The following is a 20,352-nucleotide window of genomic DNA, read 5'->3' as shown; positions in this document are numbered from 1 at the left end:
CCATCTTCCCCCCACCACTCCTCTTTCCTGACGAGGGATCACTCACCTGTTTGTATCGGTTCATCAGGAGAAGGTTGGAGGAATTTCCACTGCAGGCCCTGGTTGGTTCCTATCATTTCTCTTATCCTGCCCAGCGGGGGGTTGTGTGAGTGGGATTGAACCTGTGTGGTACTGTTTTCTGAGTGAGCTCTTATGAAAGACAAGTAGTCAGCAGAAGGTCTAGCACATCATAAAGAACAGACCTTCGTGGAAAGCAGCATGATGATACTCTACCTAGTCTGAGTTCCTGGGCTCCCTTTGCCCCACCCCTTTCCCAGGGTTCCTCTCTCTAAGCAGTAGATTTTGCTGCCCACTCTGGAGCAGAGTTATGTAGGATTTATTAGCTGACAGAAGTGTTGTCATGGTAACCCAAGCCAGGCTTTAAACATCCCTCTGCAGAGGAATGTTAAGCTCCTTAGCCTCCTCTCTTCTCTCCCACCTTCCCAGCAAATGGAAGTAGCTGGAGACCTCTTTCACTCCCACAGAGAAAAGAGGATGGCTCTGGAGATGGTAATAAAGGTGGAGCTTTTGGGGTTATGGGAGCAGATGCAGCCGAGTAGCACAGGAACTGCCTCCCCTTGTGCATTTGGTTGGTGTGGCTGAAAGCTGTTGCTCTGAATCATGTGTAGTGAGTGCCCTATGTAAAATGAGTTTGGGATCTCAGTCTAATCCTGGTGAACCAGGTGTCCAAACTACAGAGACAGAGTAGGTATGGAGATTCATCCTTGCATTGCCATTGCAGTGCCCGTGCTGCCCTGTCCTGTGAAGCCTTTGGTCACAGAACTGCCAGGCTGAATCTTTCCAAAGCACTAGATGAACTTAGGGCTTGTCTACACTACAGGTTATGTCGCTCAAGGCTGTGAATCAGCCACCCCTGAGTGACGTGAGTTACACCAACCTCAGCGTCAGTGTGATCAGTGCTATTTCTCCTGCTGACACGCTTGCGGAGGTGGTTTTATATTATGCTGAGAGGAGAGCTCTCTCCCATCGGCATAGAGCAGCTTCACCAGATGTGGTGCAGCTGCACCGCTCTAGCACTTACAGTGTAAACTAGCCCTTACAATAGGTTCCAGAAGATGTCATAGACCATATTTCCCCTAACACATCACTTCCCTTGGAGGATTAGGAATGGGATAGTCCCATAAGCACAGTGGGGATTGGAGCCTAGCCTTGAATGTTGGTGTTACCCTTCATCCCAGGCTCATTACACATTTGTTGCCATTGACATCTGAGTCAGGAGGGAGAGCTGAAGTTTCTGGCCTTTCATTCTGGAGGAGAGAGGCCAGCAGCCCCTTGACCAGAAAGGGTTTGGGTGGCTGGGTTAGTGCAGGTTCTTGGACAGCTTCAAGCGCATCATTGGCACTCCAGAAATAATCAATATGGTGACAATGATCAGCACCCTTTCCTGTGTCACCAGCCAGCACGTTTCATTCCTCCTCTTACCTCTCACCAAGAAGCACGTGCATGCAAGAGGCAAGGAGGAATTTTTCCCAGCCCAGTGAACATAGTTTATAGGTTTGCACTGAAGAGTCATGCTGGAGGGCTCAGATGATAAACTCCTACATCTTCCAGCACTCACCCTCCCTCTCCAAAGGATGTGTGTGCACAACACACGGGAGGAGGCAGAAAGTCATTCTCTCTGCCAGTCAGCATGAGCTGCTGAATCAGTGGCACAGGCACTGCCTACTATGCATCCCTTGGAGAGGGAGGGTGAGTGCTGGAAATAACTGTAATTGCAGTGATTTGCATGCATGCCAGTTGGTTACTAAATGCATGGTCTCTCCATGGCACGAGAGTATGGGTTTGTGGATGTGATTTTTACCAGCTGGAGACGAGTGTGCCTAACCAATGTCCATGTGGCATGAGCCATGCTGGGGCACCTGATGTGCTCTCCAACACTCCTAGGAACTTGTGAAATGTTGCTGATGCAGGGAGATCATCTGCTCTGCACCTGTGGCCCAGAGGAGCTGTGCGCATGCTCCATGTGTCCATCTCGCTGTGCATTAGCATTTAGCCCAAGTCCGCTATTGCTAGGTCACCACCTTCACCTTGGTGCAGTCACTGATCCATCGCTTTTTAGAAAAGCTATTAAAATGTAAATAACTGCCGGGGACTAGGCCATCTCCCTAACCAGGCAGCTCCTAATTCACCTGCTCCAGTGCTTCTGCCGGGTCCCTGCCTGATTAGGAAATGCACTGAGAGGGAGCTTCATGAACATTGCTCTCTGAAGAATGTAGCTGGTGGCAGGGTCACCTGGGAGGGTCCCGTCCCAGCAGTATATCCATTGTTCCTTCAGAAGCGATGCTGGGAGCTCTGGGTCCCTTTTTAAAGCAGAGAGCATTCCCTTATGTTCATGCCTGCAGGATCGCTGAATTCTCCCCCTTTGTCTCTGCACCCTTGAGAGCCTGACCCAACAGAGTGCATAGAAACTTGCCTTCCATTAGCCATGTTGTGGGAACTCAACAACATGGTCCTGGCCAGCTTAGGAGGGATAGGAGGGGAGCCTTGATGTTGGGCCTGGGACACCTTAAGAAGCTGCAGTGGGGAGGTGGGATTTGCTGCCCTTTTCTGTCTCAGCACAGGCATTTCACATCCATTTCAGTGGTTCTGAGACCGTGGACAAGGGGGCATCATTTGATTGTGGCCTTTGGGCTGATATGGTCATGCAGCAGATAAGACTAGACTCCATGTAATGGAGCGTAGTCCATCCCCCACCTAGAGATGGGGTCCCTCAGGGTGGGATTGAGGAAATTCCTCTGTGGCATGGTCCTGCTTCATGCTTCACTCCAGGGCAGTGATTTTCAACCTATTTACCATTGTGGGCCGCATATGCAGCTCTCTGTGTTATGTGGGCCACATCCACACAAAATATACAATACCTGTATGGCCCTGAGGATGTCATGTGGGCCGCACCTGTGTGCTGATTGGGCTGCGGGTTCAGAACCACTGCTCCAGGGAGTACGGTGCCTTGCCACAATGGAGGACGGCAGGATTCCGTGCTACTGTATCTCCTTCCAGAACTGAACTGGAAGCAGCAAAGCAGAGATGTGACTGAGCAATTGAATGTGAAAGTGAATCTTTCTTTCTCCCGTTCCATTTGAACAGGCTCTCCTGAACACTCAGAACAAGCTGAGAACATTAGTCCCCAATTTCACTTTCAACTTGGGCTTCTCTGGGAAATTCTACCACACAGGTAAGCTCCTTCCACCCACCTAGCATTCCTCTGAGTCTGTCCCCTCTGGTTGCAGTGTCCCATAGTGTAGCACAGCTCCCCTACAGCGTATTGGGGTGCTGGGAACATCCTGTGGTTCTAAAGTGCTGTCTGTCCAATCGAATCATTTTCTTCAGCTCTTGTGAACTGAGCATCAGCAGGATGATGGTATTGGAAGTATGGTGGGTTTGTGTAAAACTAATGCAGGATGTCTCTGGGGGCTGCCAGTGTTGAATTACACTGAGATTAGCCACTGCCTCAGGTCACTGACCACCCTTCTGCTATGGACCTTCTGCTCCCTGCAGGTACAGATGAGGAAGATGAAGGTGATGACATGCTACTTAAACACAGGAAGGAGTTCTGGTGGTTCCCGCACATGTGGAGTCACATGCAGCCTCACCTCTTCCACAACGTCACCGTGTTAGCTGAGCAGATGAAGCTCAACAAGCAGTTTGCGCTGGTAAGAGGTGATGTCAATGGTCCATAGGCTCCTTTGCTTTGCTTCAAAATCCCAAAGCATCCACTCTGGAATGGGTGCTTGGCTCCTGCTGAGCCTAGGCACTAATGTGGTAATCTTGCTGGATTGGAAAGCTGAGTGTGAATCCCTGGCCTAGTGCATGGTCCCTACTGCCTCGAAGTATGACATTCAGCAATAGTGCCCAGGGGAATGTGCGTCCTGGTACTTGTGCACCAGTGTGTGGCTCCTACTACATTTCAAAGCATGGCTCCTAGGGCGTGGGCATGTGGCACTGTGGCTGTTGAGTCAGTCTGGTGCTACTTCTACTGTCCAATTCAAAGTATGGTACAAACTCAGACTGTAAAGAAACATTCCCTGCTCTGTCCTTATTGCTTCATTGAGGTTTTTCAGGGAGCCAAGTGTGCATTGCCCTCAGCTGATCAGTACCATAGGACGCTCAAGGTAGGAACACTGGCCTCCCAGAGAGTTACTTCAATTTAAAGAAAGTTCCATGTTGTCAAGTGGAGGGAGAGGACCTTCTGGACTGCTGGGCTGCTGGGGCCATATATGCTTAATACTGACGGCACAGGGCACAGGGGTGAAACATCATCTGCAGATTCCTTTGAAAACAAGCCTCTCTTCAGCCCATGCAATGGGTTTATCAGTTATAAGCCAAGCCCCACTGGAGTAAGAGTCTGTTGTTTCATGCCCCAGTCACTAGACCTCTTGACCCTGGGTAACATGGGTGCTCCTAACCTCAGAGCACAGCTACCACAATGCTATAACGACAGTTCACCTCTTGTCTTCCCTGCTTAAATATCTGATTTTATTTTCTTTCAGACACAGGCCCAGAAATGTGGCAGCCCGTTGCAAAGAGATACAAAACTCGGAGAGCAATTAAACGCACTTAATATAGAATACCCTATCCAATGAGCCTGACAGGCTGTGACTCTGTCAGAGGACCCCGGGTGTATTGTAAATCACCAGGGCAAAGCTGTCCTAATTCCTGTCATTACCAGAACCATTCAATGAAGTTCTAGCCATGAAATCCAAATATTTCCTGATGATTTGATGTAATACCTGGCTCCAAGTCCCTGATCCACTCTGCATAGCCCCCTTGCTCCCTGCTGTCCCTAGCATTACTCTCTTGAAGGCAGAGCCAAGCTGCCGTCTTCCCTTCCCTCTACACTTGGCAGGCATGGTTTTGCTTTTCTGCTCTGGTGACGCTCCTCTGGACAGAGTTAGGAGCAGGATTTGCCTCTTCCGCAGCACTGATCGGTTTGGCCGTTGTAACCGATGGGGCTGACGTCAGGCTGTGAGTGACCCGTGGCTGTTGAGCAGCTGCTGCGGTGCTGAACACCCTGGTTGCTGTATAAGCACCTTTGCTACGTGTGTCGATAGATTCTGGCAGCACTCAGAGATTCCCATTTCACACAGCGTCCCCAGAGAGACTGCTTGTGCTGCTGTGGTTCTCATTAAAGACAATGGGGAGTTAAATACTGAGTGAAAGCTGTGTTCTGCTTCCAGGAACATGGGATCCCCACCGACTTGGGCTATGCTGTGGCCCCCCATCATTCTGGAGTTTATCCCATCCACACGCAGCTCTATGAGGCCTGGAAATCCATTTGGGGCATCCAGGTGACCAGCACTGAGGAATATCCCCACCTGCGGCCTGCCCGGTACCGGCGAGGGTTTATCCATAACGGCATCATGGTGAGTGTTACCGGCGGGGAGAGTGGAGCCCTTTGGGTTATTTCTGGGAGGAGTCAGCTGATGGTGGGGAGGGGACTTCTAGGTGACCAGTGTTGAGAAGCTCCACCCAGTACCTCGAGTGCTGAACCTTCCCAAAACCATCCGTCAAAGCTGAGAAAGAGCCGGTTGATGTGCATCTGCGATTGGAGGCAGTGCAGTGCAGAGGCTACGGTACGTGAGGTTTTAGAACAAAAACTCCCAAACGCAAGCAAGTACACGTCTACAAAGCTATGCATCCCAGGCCCATGAAAACACTATCTCTGCACGAGCAAACTCTCCTTTTCAGACTCCATGGCTCTTTCTGAGGAGGCATGTCTGCAGCACCTGTCCTGACCTGTGTGTTAGATGGATGGGTCAGCCCCAGTGGGAAAGTGGTGAAGAACCATGCATGCTAGCATGAAGCTGAGATCCCCCTAACCCCCTGCGCCGTTACTCAGAGCAGGATGAGCATGTGAACGAGGGGAATGTCTGAATCCTGTAAACCTGTGATGCTTGGGGTCCCTTGCTCGTGGCGTCCCCTCCATGTCATTCTGTAGGGTGCTGCCTTGACATACCCATGCGCATGCACTCAGCCTCCTCTCTAACATTCCCTCTCTCCGGCTCCACTAGGTGCTGCCTCGACAGACGTGTGGTCTTTTTACTCACACCATCTTCTACAACGAGTATCCTGGGGGCTCCAAGGAGTTGGACAAAAGTATTCGGGGCGGTGAACTCTTCCTGACAGTGCTTTTGAACCCAGTAAGCTTGCCGGACCCATTATCAGTGTCCAAGGAGAGTGTGAGGGTGGAAGCCCTCATACACAAGGTTTGCCTAGAGTGGTTAGCTATTAGGGTGGGAGAGCGAGAGCTGGGGGAAGGGCGGGCAGCCGCTTATCTGGACAGTGAAGGCTAAAGCAGCCCGTGCTACTTATGGGGATTCTTGGCAAACCCTGTTGTCCCCTGTCAGTTCGTATCAGAGTTCAGGGTCAGCCAGAGCAAATCTCTCCAAGCACAGGATTGGAAGAAGGGGCTGGTGTGCTAAGCCCAGTCAGACGCTGGAGCTCCTCTTACCCGTGCTGCAGTCTTCCCCCAACGAATTGCTGAGCCAAAAGTCCTTGGCTCCCTTTATTGCTTGTGCATCTGGCTGCAGTTGGCTTGTCTCCAGGCACTGTGACACATCCTCCTAGGTTTCATTGCTAGGGTGTGTCCCCTTCCCCGTCCCCACCCCCAATCCATTTCCTTGACACTTGGATACACGTGAAACAGTTTGTTTTATGTTTTTGCTCTGATGCTGCTGTCCTGCATGAGGCATTTTCAGGAGATCCAGGTCTGACCCAGCTCTTTCCTGCCCCCTCAATCACTGCCTGGCTCCAGCAAACTCCTGAGTAATTCACTGCCTTTGCACCCTCCAGTCTCTTCCCAACTTTCTGCTGTGGATGCCAGCTGGGGGCTTTCCCACCTCTATCCTTTTAAATCCAGAGAAATAAACGGGGAGACAGTGGGCTCAGATGGTCAGGTTCAGAAAATTGAGAGGGAGGCGGTTGGTAGGGGCCTTGCATTTCCTAGTCCATCCCTCTGCCTGTCACTCCCTTGCTAAACTTCCCAAACCTTCTCTTTCCTTACAGATACCTAGTGAGTATGTCGAAGCAAGATATTCCCCTTTCTCATAGGTCTCGGATCCAAAGATCTTCCCTAATTTCCTTTGTTAAACTTAAACCAGTTTACTCCTCCTGTCCCCTAGAAATGTCCTGTCTTGGTGTGGGTATTATTACCCAGTCAGAGTTATTGTTTTCCACCCCATAACGAGCCTCACAGCTTAAGGGGAACCACCATTACTATTCTCATCTTATCTCATAAATTCATCATTCTCTGGTCCCTTGGATCATTTCAGCTCATCTTCCCTACCCTTTTCTGTCTGTTCCAGTGTCTGAATTTGGCTACTGGGCCAAAGGCCTTGCTGAAATCCAGAGATCACAATCCACTGGGCTCCCCCCCCATCCAAGAGGGCAGTTTTGTTATGTAAAAAGTGGTGACCAGATGACTGTGTCCTAATGTGCAAATCAGCAACCCACGCTGGCTATTCCCCTTCTTCAGTCACCTGCAAACAGACTCCTGGGCTGTCATGTCCAGTCAGTGGTGCAAGTAGAAATCATTTCTTGCTGGTATTGCACTTACGGGAGGGACACAAGGGGGAGCACGTGACCTTCTCATATGACCCTCCACGTGATCCCGCCTCCAGCCCGGGGCCCCCTCGCTCTCTCCCTGTCCTCTCCAACACCCCCCTTTGTATATACAAACATCAACATGCTTAACTACTCACTTTCCCCACAGATATGTAGTATTCAGTCTGTTTATATGGAATATGAGAGTTGGGTGAGGAGCCATTTCAGCATATGTATGACTTATTAAAAGACAAATTTTCAGTAGAACTGTATCATCGGCAACACTCTGGACAAGCTCAGTTTTGTAGCTCACTGCCTGCCCAGAGGCTGTGACTTTTGTGTCGGTCAGATTATCTGGTGCTTTCAGTGTGGTGTAAGGTGAACTCCACCCACCCCTCCAAGAGCCCCACTGCAGTACAGCCAGGCCTTGGCTCCCCACTTCAGACACTGCCTTGGCATCTCTCAAGGGCTGTAGTATCATCTAGCAGATAAAACTGTCCCCAGAGCACCATGCACCTTGGCTTTGGCTCCCCACTGTGACTCTCTAGCCTCCTCTGAGCCCCTTCAGTCTCTTCCTGTATTTGCACCTTTCCTTCTGCTGGGTATTTCTCCCTCATTTCCCTTCATCCCTGCAAGCAGCGGAGGGCTGTGCTGTCAGCACATCTTCACTGCTTCTGTTTGCAGAGGGAGCCTAGAGCTTTGCTGTCTGACCCCACTGATAGAGACATCCCAGTGTTTGGAGAAAGCCACCAGCCCCACATCGCTATCAGTGATCCGTAGCAGACTTGGGGCACAGCCTCTTTGCACTCCTCTGTGGTGCTTCCAGCCCGCTGGAGTGTAGCCCACGTGCAGGAGTCCTGGGTGTATGGTTAACTCCGCAGTGTCAACAGATGATGTTTGATCTTCTGACTAGTGAGCAAGCCTTGATCTCGGGCATGAGAATAGATGCCTACAGGCTGCCACATGCCCTGGCTGTATTTCCTAGCAGCAGAGGGGGATGTTTCTGAGCACTTCTCACAGGCCCTTTTGTTCACACTACATGCCGTACAGGCCATTGCTGTACCCACAGCTGTTGCTTTATATTCCTAAAGTTTCCCTCATCATCTGTTCTCTGAACTCCAGGCTTCTCTGTCTACAGCTCCTTGTCATTGCTGAGCTGGGGAGATCATGCCATGCTGCAGATGGGGGCTTACTGCCAAGCTAGTCATGGGTCAGTTGAGGGCCAGGGTTTGGTCATAGATTACATCAGCAGGCTTGCTCAGGGCTCTGTTGGCAGGACCAGCCAGGGCAGGGCAGACCACCAGGGCTGATCTGTTGGGGCATGCATGTTATACTGTTACGAGACAGCCAGACTCAGTAGGAAGAGGAGGGCAGTGGCCCTGCAAGTCCTGGTTGGCTTGGCTGGTTGCGATTCCTCTTGCTTGGGACTATTTATGGGCAATGATGTTACCAGAACTGGTCATGGCAGGCCTGGAGATTTGACTGCCCCCGTTGTATGCCACGTTTGTCACCCTGGCAGTGTTCCGAGCAAGCTGGTGTTGTGACTGAATCCTCTCCTCCCCCCTCTCTCCCCCCCCCCGTGCAGGAGGGCTGTGTCAGTGGTGAGAAAGGGGTTGTTGTGCAATGATCCCTGTCTATCAGGTGGCTCCCCAAGCTGTTGGAGGAAATGGATGCTTTCTCCTGATGCATGGACAGCTACTCCTGAGCCCGATCCTCTCACCTTGCCAGGTGGACCTGCTCCCCCATCCTCACAGTGATTCGCCTCCAGCTCTCCAGCAGTGGCTGCCCATGATTGCCCAGGCCCCTCTTGTACCCTGGGGTGCTAAACCACCTGCTTCCTTCCCGGTGTTCTCAGTGAGGTGCCCTCCTGCTGTGCTGCTGACCTTTTGGCCTTGCAGCGTTTCTGTGCCCAGTAGCGCCCTGGAGCGTCACAGGGACTGAGGCGTCAAAGCCGTGTGCAGAACTCGAGCTGGCAGCACTTTCAGCCAAGCGCTAAAATTCTTAAAAGCAAACTATCTGGGGGACAAACGAATGCAATGATGAGAGTAGGTTGTTCAGCAAGGCAGGGTGAATGCAAGACCTCGTGCTGGCTGCAGGCCTGAGTGTGTCTTGTACCAGCTCTGCAGAGCCTGGTGGGCAGAAGGTGCCCTCCCGGGGGTTTAGGGAGGATATGCACATGCTCCTGAGCTTCAGGAGGGTCCCATGCCCAACAGTTGGCAAGAAGTTCTGCAGGGGGGATGCCCACACCTCCTGGGAGGACCTTTTGATGGAGGATGTTGATTTAGTTGGGGATTGGTCCTGCTTTGAGCAGGGGGTTGGACTAGATGACCTCCTGAGGTCCCTTCCAACCCTGATAGTCTGTGATTCTATGATGTCTGTTCCCTGGCGAGAGGACTGGCAGGGATGGCCACACCCCAAGGCTCAGGTCTCAGTGTATTTTTTTAGTGTTTCAAAGAGTGAAGCCAAGATTGTTCCTCACACTGCTGGTGAGTCGAAGCTGGCTTCCCACAGACACGGGATCTGGGAGACTCCTGTGAGATCATCCAGTCTGCCCTGGATTGCTTGTGCCAGGGCGTTGCCTGGCAGCCAACGCCTGCCCCAGCACTCCCCTTCCCAGGTCTCCGTGTCCCTTGTTCAAGCTGGCACATGCCGCAGCCAGTGCAGGGAGTGCCCTGCTCTCAGGGCTTGTGATCCCCTCTAGCAATGGGAAGAGGAGTAAGAACTGAATTCCAGTTCTGAGCACACAGGAGATTCTGCTCCCAATTCCCTCCTGGACAGGGGCTTTCCAAACTGTTGACTGCTTGAAGAGAGTCCCTGTGGACAAATCACTACTTTGGCCTCAGCCTGGCTTCCAAAACTATCCTGTGGTCACCTGGAATGTGGAGCCATGGCTCGTTCAGGGTGGGAATGTGTTTGCCTTGTGAGTGTCTGGGTCTCCTAGGAGAGGCGAGTTGCTGTCTCTGGGAATGCAGAGCGCACTTGCCGGGAGAGCTAGGATCCAGGGTAGGTCCTGCCTCCAGCAGTCAGTGTTTTATAAGGGCTGAGCGTGCTCCCTGTTCTAACTGTCTGCAGCACTAGTAACTGTGCTGGGGCTCTGGCAGAGAACGCACTCTGATTCACACATGGTCTGCACTTGGGATTTTCAAGGACTAGCCCAATTGGGGCTATTTGGAGAATCACCCACTTCCCTCTCCCCGGGGCACCCATTGCCTAGAGCAGAGGTGCCCCGGGATTGGATTGCAGAGCAGTAATCCTGGGGGCACAATATGGTCTCTTACCTTTGCCCCCATAGCCTAGGAGAGATGCACATTCACCAGCTCAGACAGCCAGAGCAGGTCTCGGAAGTCAGCAGCTTCTAAGTCTGGTGGTGGGATGCAGTAGGGTGGCAGAGAGCAGGCTGGGATGATGCAGGGCTGTTTCCTGACTCGTAAATGCTCCTGGTGTTCCCTGTTTGCAGATAAGCATCTTCATGACGCACTTGTCTAATTATGGGAACGACCGGCTGGGGCTGTACACTTTTGAGAGCCTGGTCAAGTTTGTGCAATGCTGGACCAACCTTCGCCTGCAGACTCTGCCTCCTGTCCGTCTGGCAAAAAAGTACTTTGAAATCTTTCCCCAAGAGAAGAACCCACTGTGGCAGGTGAGCAGGCTGTTCTGATCTCCCTTGGCCATTCAGGACTCCTCGCCGTGGCCTCTTGCAGGAGGCTGCTCTCTCTTTGGAAGGTACATGGAGAGGGAAGGGTCGCCTTGGTGACACTACCACTCCAGTGCCCAGAAGAGTGAATCGCATGACTGTGGGGTTTGCTCCTTGTTGCCTCGCTCCCCAGATCCCAAAGACATGATGTTGGGGGAAGGGAGCGATGGGCCATATTCCTGGTGCGAGCTGTGGGGACAGAGAGCTCTCATTGGCCTGGAGGGGGTCCCAGGTACTTGGCTAGTTGAGGATATAACCGTGGCGGGAGGAATGTCTGTGGGGTTGGAAGAGCTTGCAGGCATGCTACTGTGACATCTCCTGACATAATTTCACACTATAGAATTCATGTTGGTTAAATAAAAACATGCTTATTCCATTTCATCCCAGCACAGCAGCTGTCTGCATGCTAATGAGCGGATGAAATGAACTGAAGGTGGTAGAATTGTCTGTCTGCCACAGTAGCTGTGCTGTAACAGCAGCAGGGCAGGGATTGCGTCTCAGCCCAGCAGTGATGATGGGCCCACATCTTGGTTACTTTGGACAGGAATTGCGGGTAACACTTTCAAAAGGGACTTAGGCTCCTAAATCACTTGAGTGCTTTGGAAGCTGTTCCTGCACCTTGGTCTGTGCAGTACAGCCTGCCAGTACTCAGCAGAATGGGGATGTAGTTGTGAATTGTTCCTTGTGGGTTACGTTCTATCCGCAGGAGCTGTCATCAGTTCCCTTGCTAATATTAAATCCTGTTCACTCTGTTGAGCAGAATCCCTGTGACGATAAGAGGCACAAGGATATCTGGTCCAAAGAGAAAACATGTGACCGGCTGCCCAAGTTCCTTGTCGTTGGACCCCAGAAAACTGGTAATTGTACAGCCCATTCAAAGATAAACTCCTGACTCTGCTGTCTCCTGTGCAGACGGACCGTTCGTAGATCTGCACAGCAGTAGCCAGTGATCACACGGGATTAGGGTCTCTGGTTTGTCCCACCCAAAGCGCAGCACCTCCATCAGCGCACTGCTCCTACTGCCCTGCTGAGGCATGACCCGAACTCGCAGGGAAGAGCCTCACCTGCTGAGTCACCGCGAGAAGTAGTGCAGGCTCTTGGTTTACCCACACGAGTCCTGACCCTCTTTAGCCAAGTCGATGTGCCCCTCTAGTGCCTTCCCAGTAACAGGCCTGCGCCCTAATGGCTCTCACGCTGACACACTGCACAGGGGTCTGGGACTAGGTCTGTACATGGGTCAGTAACTCATCTGGGATTGCTGTGGGCAGTGATTTGGCTAGAGAGGTATTGAGCTGAGAAACCGCTTCCAGCAATGACAGGTGCCAGCCATTTGTGTAGAATGAGGGCCTCAGCCCTACAGGTGAACCTCTTCCCAGCCTAGTTGCCATCCCCCTCACAGGAGCCATTGGGGATCTCTGCTGGTGTGCCTATGCCCCTGGCAGCTCTTGTGCTCTGTGCCTGTGCCGCATTGTCGCTGTGTAGTAAGGACACCTGACTTGGCTGACCATAGACATGCTGGAAGCTCTCGCTGTGCTCAGCAGAGTCGTCAGGAGACACAAGCCTCCCTCCTCCCCGCCTCAGTTCCCTGAGTGACCCAAGCTCCACTAATCGTTGTTGCTTGTTGTAGGCACAACAGCTGTGCACTTCTTCTTGACCATGCACCCAGCGGTCACTAGTAACTTCCCAAGTCCAGCCTCCTTTGAAGAGATCCAGTTCTTCAATGGGCCCAACTATCATAAAGGAATTGATTGGTAAGCATCCTAGCTCTTGTGCTCCCCTATAGGGATTTGTCGTCAAGTCATGCCCTCCTGAGTGTCCCTGGGCTCCATCCACCTCAAGAGTTTTAGCAAGCCCTCTGTTTCTGTCCGGTACGTTGCACCTCTGGGTGCTCACAGTCTTGCTCTGTTTCTCCACTTGCTACGCCCCAGCTACACTCCTGCTACAAGCCCTTAGCCCAGCATTTCCTAAACTTTGAAAGCCATGCATGCTCCTGCAGCCCTGCATGTGCTGTGAAAGTTTGCCCAAGAGCAGACTGGGGAAATCGCCATACAATACTTGCTCTCCTTGTCACATGCTCTGATGTGTTCACGTTTAAAATATTCTCACTTACATCTGAGGTTTTTCAAAGCAAAGGTTTTTCTGGCATAGCTAAATTGGTAACAAATGTGGCAAAAGCCCAGTACTAAAAAGAGATTGCCAGTAGAAGTCCGTTTGCCAGTGCATAGCTACATTTGTTTGGTGAAGCAGTGAGTGGTCCAACTCGTGGCCCGGATGTGTCCCACAGGCCGATTCTCTCCAAACCCAAATGTGTCCAGCCTGCAACAGATCTGCTCGACAAAATAACATCCTTCCTATGGCATGGCCTTGCATGCACTGTACACGCGAGGTCACGCTGCTTGGAGGACGTCATTTTGTAGAGCATGTATTTATGTATGTGGCCTGTGGAAGAGCCCCACACAGCAGTGAAAAGGTTGGACCACCCAGGACCAGCAAAAGTACTCCTTTGCCAGCATAAGCTGCATTTCCACTAGGAGGGTTTGCCGGTATAGCTATACCAGTATAGCTAGTGTAGACAAGGCCTGAATTAGTGCCCATTGGGATGGACAGGGCACTTCTCACCTCAGAGTTATTGTTCCAAGTTCTCTACGGACCCAAGCAGATGTCTTTGTCTCCTACACTTGGTTTGGTCGGTTTGTCTGCTTGTCTACATGGGGAATTTTTATACTGCTCTAGTTATACCAGTGTAGACCCCTATGTGAGCACTCTATCCAGAATGAAAGTATCCACTCGGAGTTATATGGATATAACTCAAGATAACTTTACAATGAAGACAAGCCCTAAGGTTCTTGTAAGTACCCCAGTTCCCTAGTATCTGAACACCTCACAATCTACAGTGTGTTTATCCTCACAGCGCTCCTGTGAAGCAGGGCAGGGCTCATGTCCCTGTTGTATAGAGGGGGGAACTGAGGCACAGAGAGACTAAATGACTTGACCAAGGTCACACAGCAAGTCAGTGGCAGAGCAGGGACATGAACGCAGATCTTCAAGTTCCAGCTAGCATGCTACCCACTGGGCTGTCCTTTGTTCTTCACATAATAGCTAGAGGCTCACTTGTTTTTACTGAAAGCTGAGACCCTGGGGAATAATTCTGAGGCATGTCTACATCCCCAGATATTTCCGGGTACCACCCGAGAGTGCTGTGCCCTGCTCACAGGGCAATGTCTTCGCCCTTTATTCCTTCCCCCCTACTCCACATCAGACCCTACATCCCTGTTCCCCACTATCCTCATTCTGTGTCATCCCCTCATTGACTCTCCATGGGCTTGGCCACTCCAAGCTCCTCTGCATGCCCTCTACAGTTCTGAGGTGCCAGCAGGCTGGTTTGCCCTGTGCCACTTTTCTGCTGGGTTGTACTCCCCACACGTGTGCCATCAAGCTGTCCTGGTTTGCTTTGCTTGGCAGGTACATGGAATTCTTCCCCATCCCCTCCAACGCCAGCACAGACTTCATGTTTGAGAAAAGTGCCAATTACTTTGACACAGAGGTGGTACCAAAGCGTGGCGCGGCCCTGCTTCCACGAGCCAAAATCATCTCCATTCTGATCAACCCAGCCATCCGAGCTTATTCCTGGTACCAGGTATTATCCCTTCCCGGGGGGCCCTGGGGAGGGCTGGAGATTTGCTCCCAGTGTGGCATGCAGCTCCTGGGTGAATGGATTTCTCCTGGGAGGCCGGGGTAGGTTAGTACTGATGGGAGCGTGTGGATTTGTTCACAGGAGAACTGGGGTATGTTTGTGCTGCCCCAGGGCAGCAGAGAGCAGGGGGCTGCATGCACATTGGCTAGGGAAAGGCAGAGTTCTATGTTCTGACCTCCTAACCATGAGTTTGTTTCCCAGCATCAGCGTGCTCACAGCGACCCTGTGGCTCTCAATTACACCTTCTACCAGGTGATTACTGCGAAATCCCAGGCCCACCTGGAGCTGCGCAACCTGCAGAGCCGATGCCTGCTCCCTGGAATGTATTCGACTCACCTGGAACGATGGCTGACGTATTACCCCTCTGGGCAGGTACAGAGCTCTGCTGTGCTTGGCAGTGTCTCTAGTAATTGGCAGAAGATTGTTCTGGATCAATGAGCAATGCTGCTCAGACATCAGTAACTCTGGGGAAGAGAGTCAGAAAGCCCCAGTCCTGAGTGAAGCGTGGTGGACAGGGAACGGGCTGGCTTTTCAGAGTTCAGCTTGGTGACTGTAGAGACAGGAAACTCCCTGTCTGTCTCATTCTCTCTTCACTATAACTTACAACTCTTTTTTGGGGAGGGGAATATAAACTGCTGCTTCCTTTCCTCCAAGTTACCTGATAGAGAATCAGGCTGATTTGTTATTGATAGTGTCTATCCAGTCAGGATCGAGTGTCTACAGGTTTCCTAGTGCCTGTGTATAGTAGGTGGCTGAGCTCCCAGACAGCACAGCTGTGTTAAGAGGTCCAGGAAGCACTAGCTTACTGCAGCATTAGCTTCTCTTCCTTTTATCTTGGCAGTGTGTCCCCCTGGGACAGTCACGATGCCCAGTGGGTGTTCAGATACCCTAACTTTCACCAGAGGCTTTGACAGGTTTCAGAGTAGCAGCCGTGTTAGTCTGTATTCGCAAAAAGAAAAGGAGTACTTGTGGCACCTTAGAGACTAACAAATTTATTAGAGCATAAGCTTTCGTGAGCTACAGCTCTTTGAGGCTCTGTTGCTTGTCACGTTCACTTGTTTCTTCTCCATCTCGTGAAGCCTGTCGCGCTGCTGAGTGTGGATTTTATTGTAGAGGTGTCTGGAGTCCCCAGACTACTGAATTCTGGAGTGCTGCCTGCCTTCTGTTTATAGATTTCTAGGTTGGTCAACACAAACTACAGCTTGTTTCCGTCTCTGAATCTGCCTTTGTTGTGACAAGACATTTACAAACTGTCTTGTGTGCTCAGAGTCAGAAAGCATTTTAGTAACTTCTCTTTTCTGACAGATGTAAAGCAAGATTGCCTAGAACTCGGCTTCTGTTGCAAGAGTTATTCTCAGGTGGTGTATGAACCAGCAGATCCCATCTTGCATTTTGAGGCACTTATTCCCTGCAGCAGCAATAGCTCTAAGACCGGGCAGTGGTTCTGCTTCTCAGAAAACATAGTACGGCTGTAGAACTAACAGGCAAAGGTAAAACAAAGCCAGGCTCTGTGTTCATGGCCTTGTTGCTGTCGTAGCAGAGCCAGTGCCTGACGAGAGCAGACGAGTTGTGGTGCAATTGCAGTGAATAGCAGTAACAGACATTGTAACTCCACTAAGGCAGTATGTTGTCCAGGGAGAGCCCCGGCCCTGGGCTGTTCCCTCCACATCTGGAGAATTCTGGCTTAAGCCAACAGTTTGCAACCCCCCGCCAGTTAATTCAAATGCAGCAGCTGGAAAGGCAGCAGCAGCAGCATCCCCAGCGCAGGAGACAAGCTAGCGCTTTCATCTGGTGCTCAGTAGCAGGGAGATGGTGGAAGGAGTCTGTCCTGCAGAAAGTGTGCAGGCACATCCCTGGGCTCACATCTCCCTGCCTTTGTATTCAAGCTGTTAAAGCAGATGAGAGTGAAGAGAGGACAATACCCTCTTAGCAGAAGACGGCACTTAAAACGATGTCAGGACATAATACAGGAAGAAAACTCTTCAGCTGAACTAATCACAACCACCCTGGAGCACTGTGAAAACATGGAACTAGGGAGCCTTCCTGCTCTGTACAAAATCACCTGAGCTCTCCTCTCTGGCTGACTTTGCATTCTCTACAGAATGAGTGTCAGAGCATTGGCTACCTCACTGGGCAGGGACTAGGAGACTTTAGAATCAGATTGTGGATATCCCTACTGGAGAGTTAACTTGGGTGATCAGAACTTAGGTTAGCCTGGCCTGGGGGTGAGCCACCACGCTGCAAAGCCGTACTCAAGCTACTGCATCATCACTGATGCTGCTGTCCCTTGTGTGTGTCACTTACTTCAGGGGGCATCTCCCATGGTTCTCAGCGCTGCAGTAAGCTGAGCTGCTCTATCCTTTTCTAGTCAATTGAAGGAGAACTTGTCTGTTCTTCTGGGGAATAGTGGGAAGGCACTGGAGGCCTACTGGCACTGAAGTGATTTAGTCTGTGTCCTCTCTGCAAAGTGGGCGGGTTACCAGTCCAAATGCTGCAGCAGCCCACTGGCCCATGCTCCCAAAGAAACCAGCTAGCATGGGTTTAAAGCACCATTCAACTCAGAGCGTTTGTGTGGGGACAGGAGTGGGGCTAGGGACAACACCCAAGTAAACTCTGTAATGAAGACATACCCTGTAGGAGCTGGTTATGCAAAAGGATATGGACATGTCACCTTTGGAAGACTAACCCAGGAAACACTGCTTCTCCAGGACCCACAAAGTGCATGGCCCATCCTGGAGAGAAGCAAAGGGCTTAGTTACAAGCACAGATCTGAAGAGCTGAGGTCAGACAACTGGGCTCTGAGTGGAGGGAGCACAGGCCTGACAGCGTGGAGCCACTGCCCAAGTCACAGATTTGCTGAGCTGCAGTTACCCAGTAAACGGGATCACAGCACGAAGTGATTTGGGAGAGTGCTGTTGCAGTGATGGATGGAAAGCAATACATCATTTGTTCACTGAATCCTCATTATTACTAGAACTGTCCTGTGGACTTGTGACCTGCTGTCTGAACTGGAAGCCTAGACTTTCTCTCCCTAAATAAGCAATGGGATCTTTCCACTTTGATTTACAAAAGCTATCTACCATAACTGGCAACAGAGATTTGCATAAGATTGCCCCCCCTTCCTGGCTGAAATGGTGCTGCTGCAGAAGCCCTGCACCTTCCAGTCTCACGGCCAGAGTGACTGCGGGCATTTTAATGGCCCCCTTAAGAAAGAACTGGTCCTAAAAACTAGGTTTCTCCAAAGAGGAACCCCCCCCCCCAAAAAAAACAAAAAAAATCCTGCTAATGGTGTAATGGTTGTACAGAACTGGAGCACAGCTTCCTGTAATTATTTCTTTGGCCTGGGATTCTGGGCACACAAGGAGCAGAGCTTTTGGTCTGCCCTGGACAATGAATTAATTGCATGGAGAAGGATTCTCAAACTCTTTGCAAATACCCCACAGTTCTTTACAATGGTTTGTGTCCATGCAGGTTTATCACAGAGTGACTCCGTAGGTGAGAAGCAGGGCCCCTTCCATCACCTCCTCCTGCCACTAGAAGATACCTGCCCCAGAGCAGGAGAGGAAAAGCAGATCGCCCATTCTGAAGTCAACTTCAGTGTCTGCAAAGAGATGCATCGCCTCCCCACAGTGCCTGACCTATCATCAAAATTGCCAAAAGCCATCTCCTTCTGTGGCCAAGTGCTTCTGTTTCACTACTGGATCTGGAGTGGTTTAGGGCCCAGCTCCCCAGAACTCACCCCAAATCATTTGTTTTGGACAATTTCCTCTTTAATGGATTGTCCAGCTAGTACGAAGAGGCTGATGGTTAATGTCTGTCATCCCTCAGAGGGAGGGAAATGAGCCAGAGCAGATTGTCATGTAAAAACGAAGCATCGGCTGTCAAAAAGGATACATGTAATTGATGGCTAGTGCTGAAGCTAGGTGCTCAGTTACAGGCTGCTGTGTGGCAACTGTCAAGTGAAAAAAGTGAATCTCAGTTTTGAGCTGCTTTTATGTTGTAAATGTTGGTCACATTAGGACTCTTCTGTCTCCAGTAACAAAGGGCCAGCACCCAAAAGAGGAACAGCACCAGCTTTTCCCCTCAGGCTCTTCGAGGGTTTGTAAGCCACAGGTGTTAGGGCATGGACAGTGCTCCTGGGGGAATGTCCTGGTCCAGAGGGGCTGCTCCCTGGTTTGGTGCCAGAGGCTGACTTAGCTCTCACTGAAAGTTTTGTGGACTCTCTGTTGTTTCAGATTCTGATTGTGGATGGCCAGGAGCTCCGGCACAGCCCAGCTTCCATCATGGAGAACATCCAGAAGTTTCTGGGGGTGACACCACTCTTCAACTACACCCAGGCCCTCAAGTAAGGATTCGTCAGTATGTGCGTATCACTGCTAATATTGCTAGGCAGCTACCTTGTGAGCTTACTCATGACCTTCATCTCAGGTGAAAGGGGAGTTGGTCTGTCATGAGCTCTGTCCTTGGTCTCTCCTGAGAAGGGATGGCAAGTTGGCCTGACTGGTGTGGTGAGTTTAAATAAGCTTCCCTACTGTGCTTATGTGATCTAAGAACATGCTTAAGCACTTGATTCCCAGAGCTGGCTGGAAAATGCTGCTGGCCTTCATCCACCTGGTCACTAAGCTTCACGTGAGCCAAGAATGAGCTCGGGATGGTAGAGAGGTCTGATTATTCTTTTTGTAGGCACTACAGCACCCTGTATTTGGACTCGTTGGGTGGTGTCCCGCGCTTGCTGATGTATAAGTAACCTAACGTTGTCCTAGATCCCTCCCTGAGCTGAGCCCTTTTTGACCTTAACACTGAAGTCATCAAGATTTGCTGTTGATGTGGATATTGAAATTACTTGGAACCGTAATTCCTTGAGTTTTTGTTCAGTACCTCATGGTGTCACCAACGGACTAGGACTTTTGCTGTTTCATTCCTGCTGTATGACACAATCTGGATATTATCTTTGGGCTAGGCTGGGAGATACGAGGTGGGAAGGTCAGATCACAATTTCTTCTAGACCAAGGAATAAATGGTCAGTTTTCAGAATGGAGAGAGGTAAATAGTGGTGTCCCGCAGGGGTCTATACTGAGATCAGTACTGTTCAACATACTCATAAATGATCTGGAGAAAGGGGTACACGGTGAGGTGGCAAAATTTGCAGATGATACAAAACTACTCAAGATAGTTAAGTCTCAGGCAGACTGTGAAGAGCTACAAAAGGATCTCTCAAAACTGGGTGACAGGCAATAAAATGGCAGATGAAATTCAATGTTGATAAATGCAAAGTAATGCACATTGGAAAACATAATCCCAACTATACATATAAAATGATGGGGTCTAAATTCGCTGTTACCACTCAAGAAAGAGATCTTGGAGT

At 50.7% G+C, this 20,352-nt stretch overlaps 1 protein-coding gene across 19 annotated transcripts in view; it reads left to right on the top strand.

Annotated features, from left to right (window-relative positions):
- NDST2 (N-deacetylase and N-sulfotransferase 2) overlaps positions 1-20,352 on the top strand; it is a 231,546-nt gene that overhangs the window by 206,917 nt on the left and 4,277 nt on the right. For all 19 annotated transcript variants that reach the window (XM_043519651.1, XM_043519652.1, XM_043519650.1 and 16 more), the window contains 10 exons: positions 3,145-3,232; positions 3,556-3,710; positions 5,235-5,420; positions 6,069-6,197; positions 11,057-11,239; positions 12,054-12,150; positions 12,921-13,044; positions 14,756-14,930; positions 15,189-15,359; positions 19,223-19,332. In XM_043519651.1, coding sequence (XP_043375586.1) covers positions 3,145-3,232; positions 3,556-3,710; positions 5,235-5,420; positions 6,069-6,197; positions 11,057-11,239; positions 12,054-12,150; positions 12,921-13,044; positions 14,756-14,930; positions 15,189-15,359; positions 19,223-19,332 — 1,418 coding nt within the window. The remainder of the gene's footprint in view (positions 1-3,144; positions 3,233-3,555; positions 3,711-5,234; positions 5,421-6,068; positions 6,198-11,056; positions 11,240-12,053; positions 12,151-12,920; positions 13,045-14,755; positions 14,931-15,188; positions 15,360-19,222; positions 19,333-20,352) is intronic.

This window comes from Dermochelys coriacea, chromosome 7 (genome assembly GCF_009764565.3).
Source record: "Dermochelys coriacea isolate rDerCor1 chromosome 7, rDerCor1.pri.v4, whole genome shotgun sequence".
NCBI lineage: Eukaryota > Metazoa > Chordata > Testudines > Dermochelyidae > Dermochelys > Dermochelys coriacea.
Note: the sequence above shows the minus strand (reverse complement) of the source record. Positions and strands in the feature narration are given on the sequence as shown.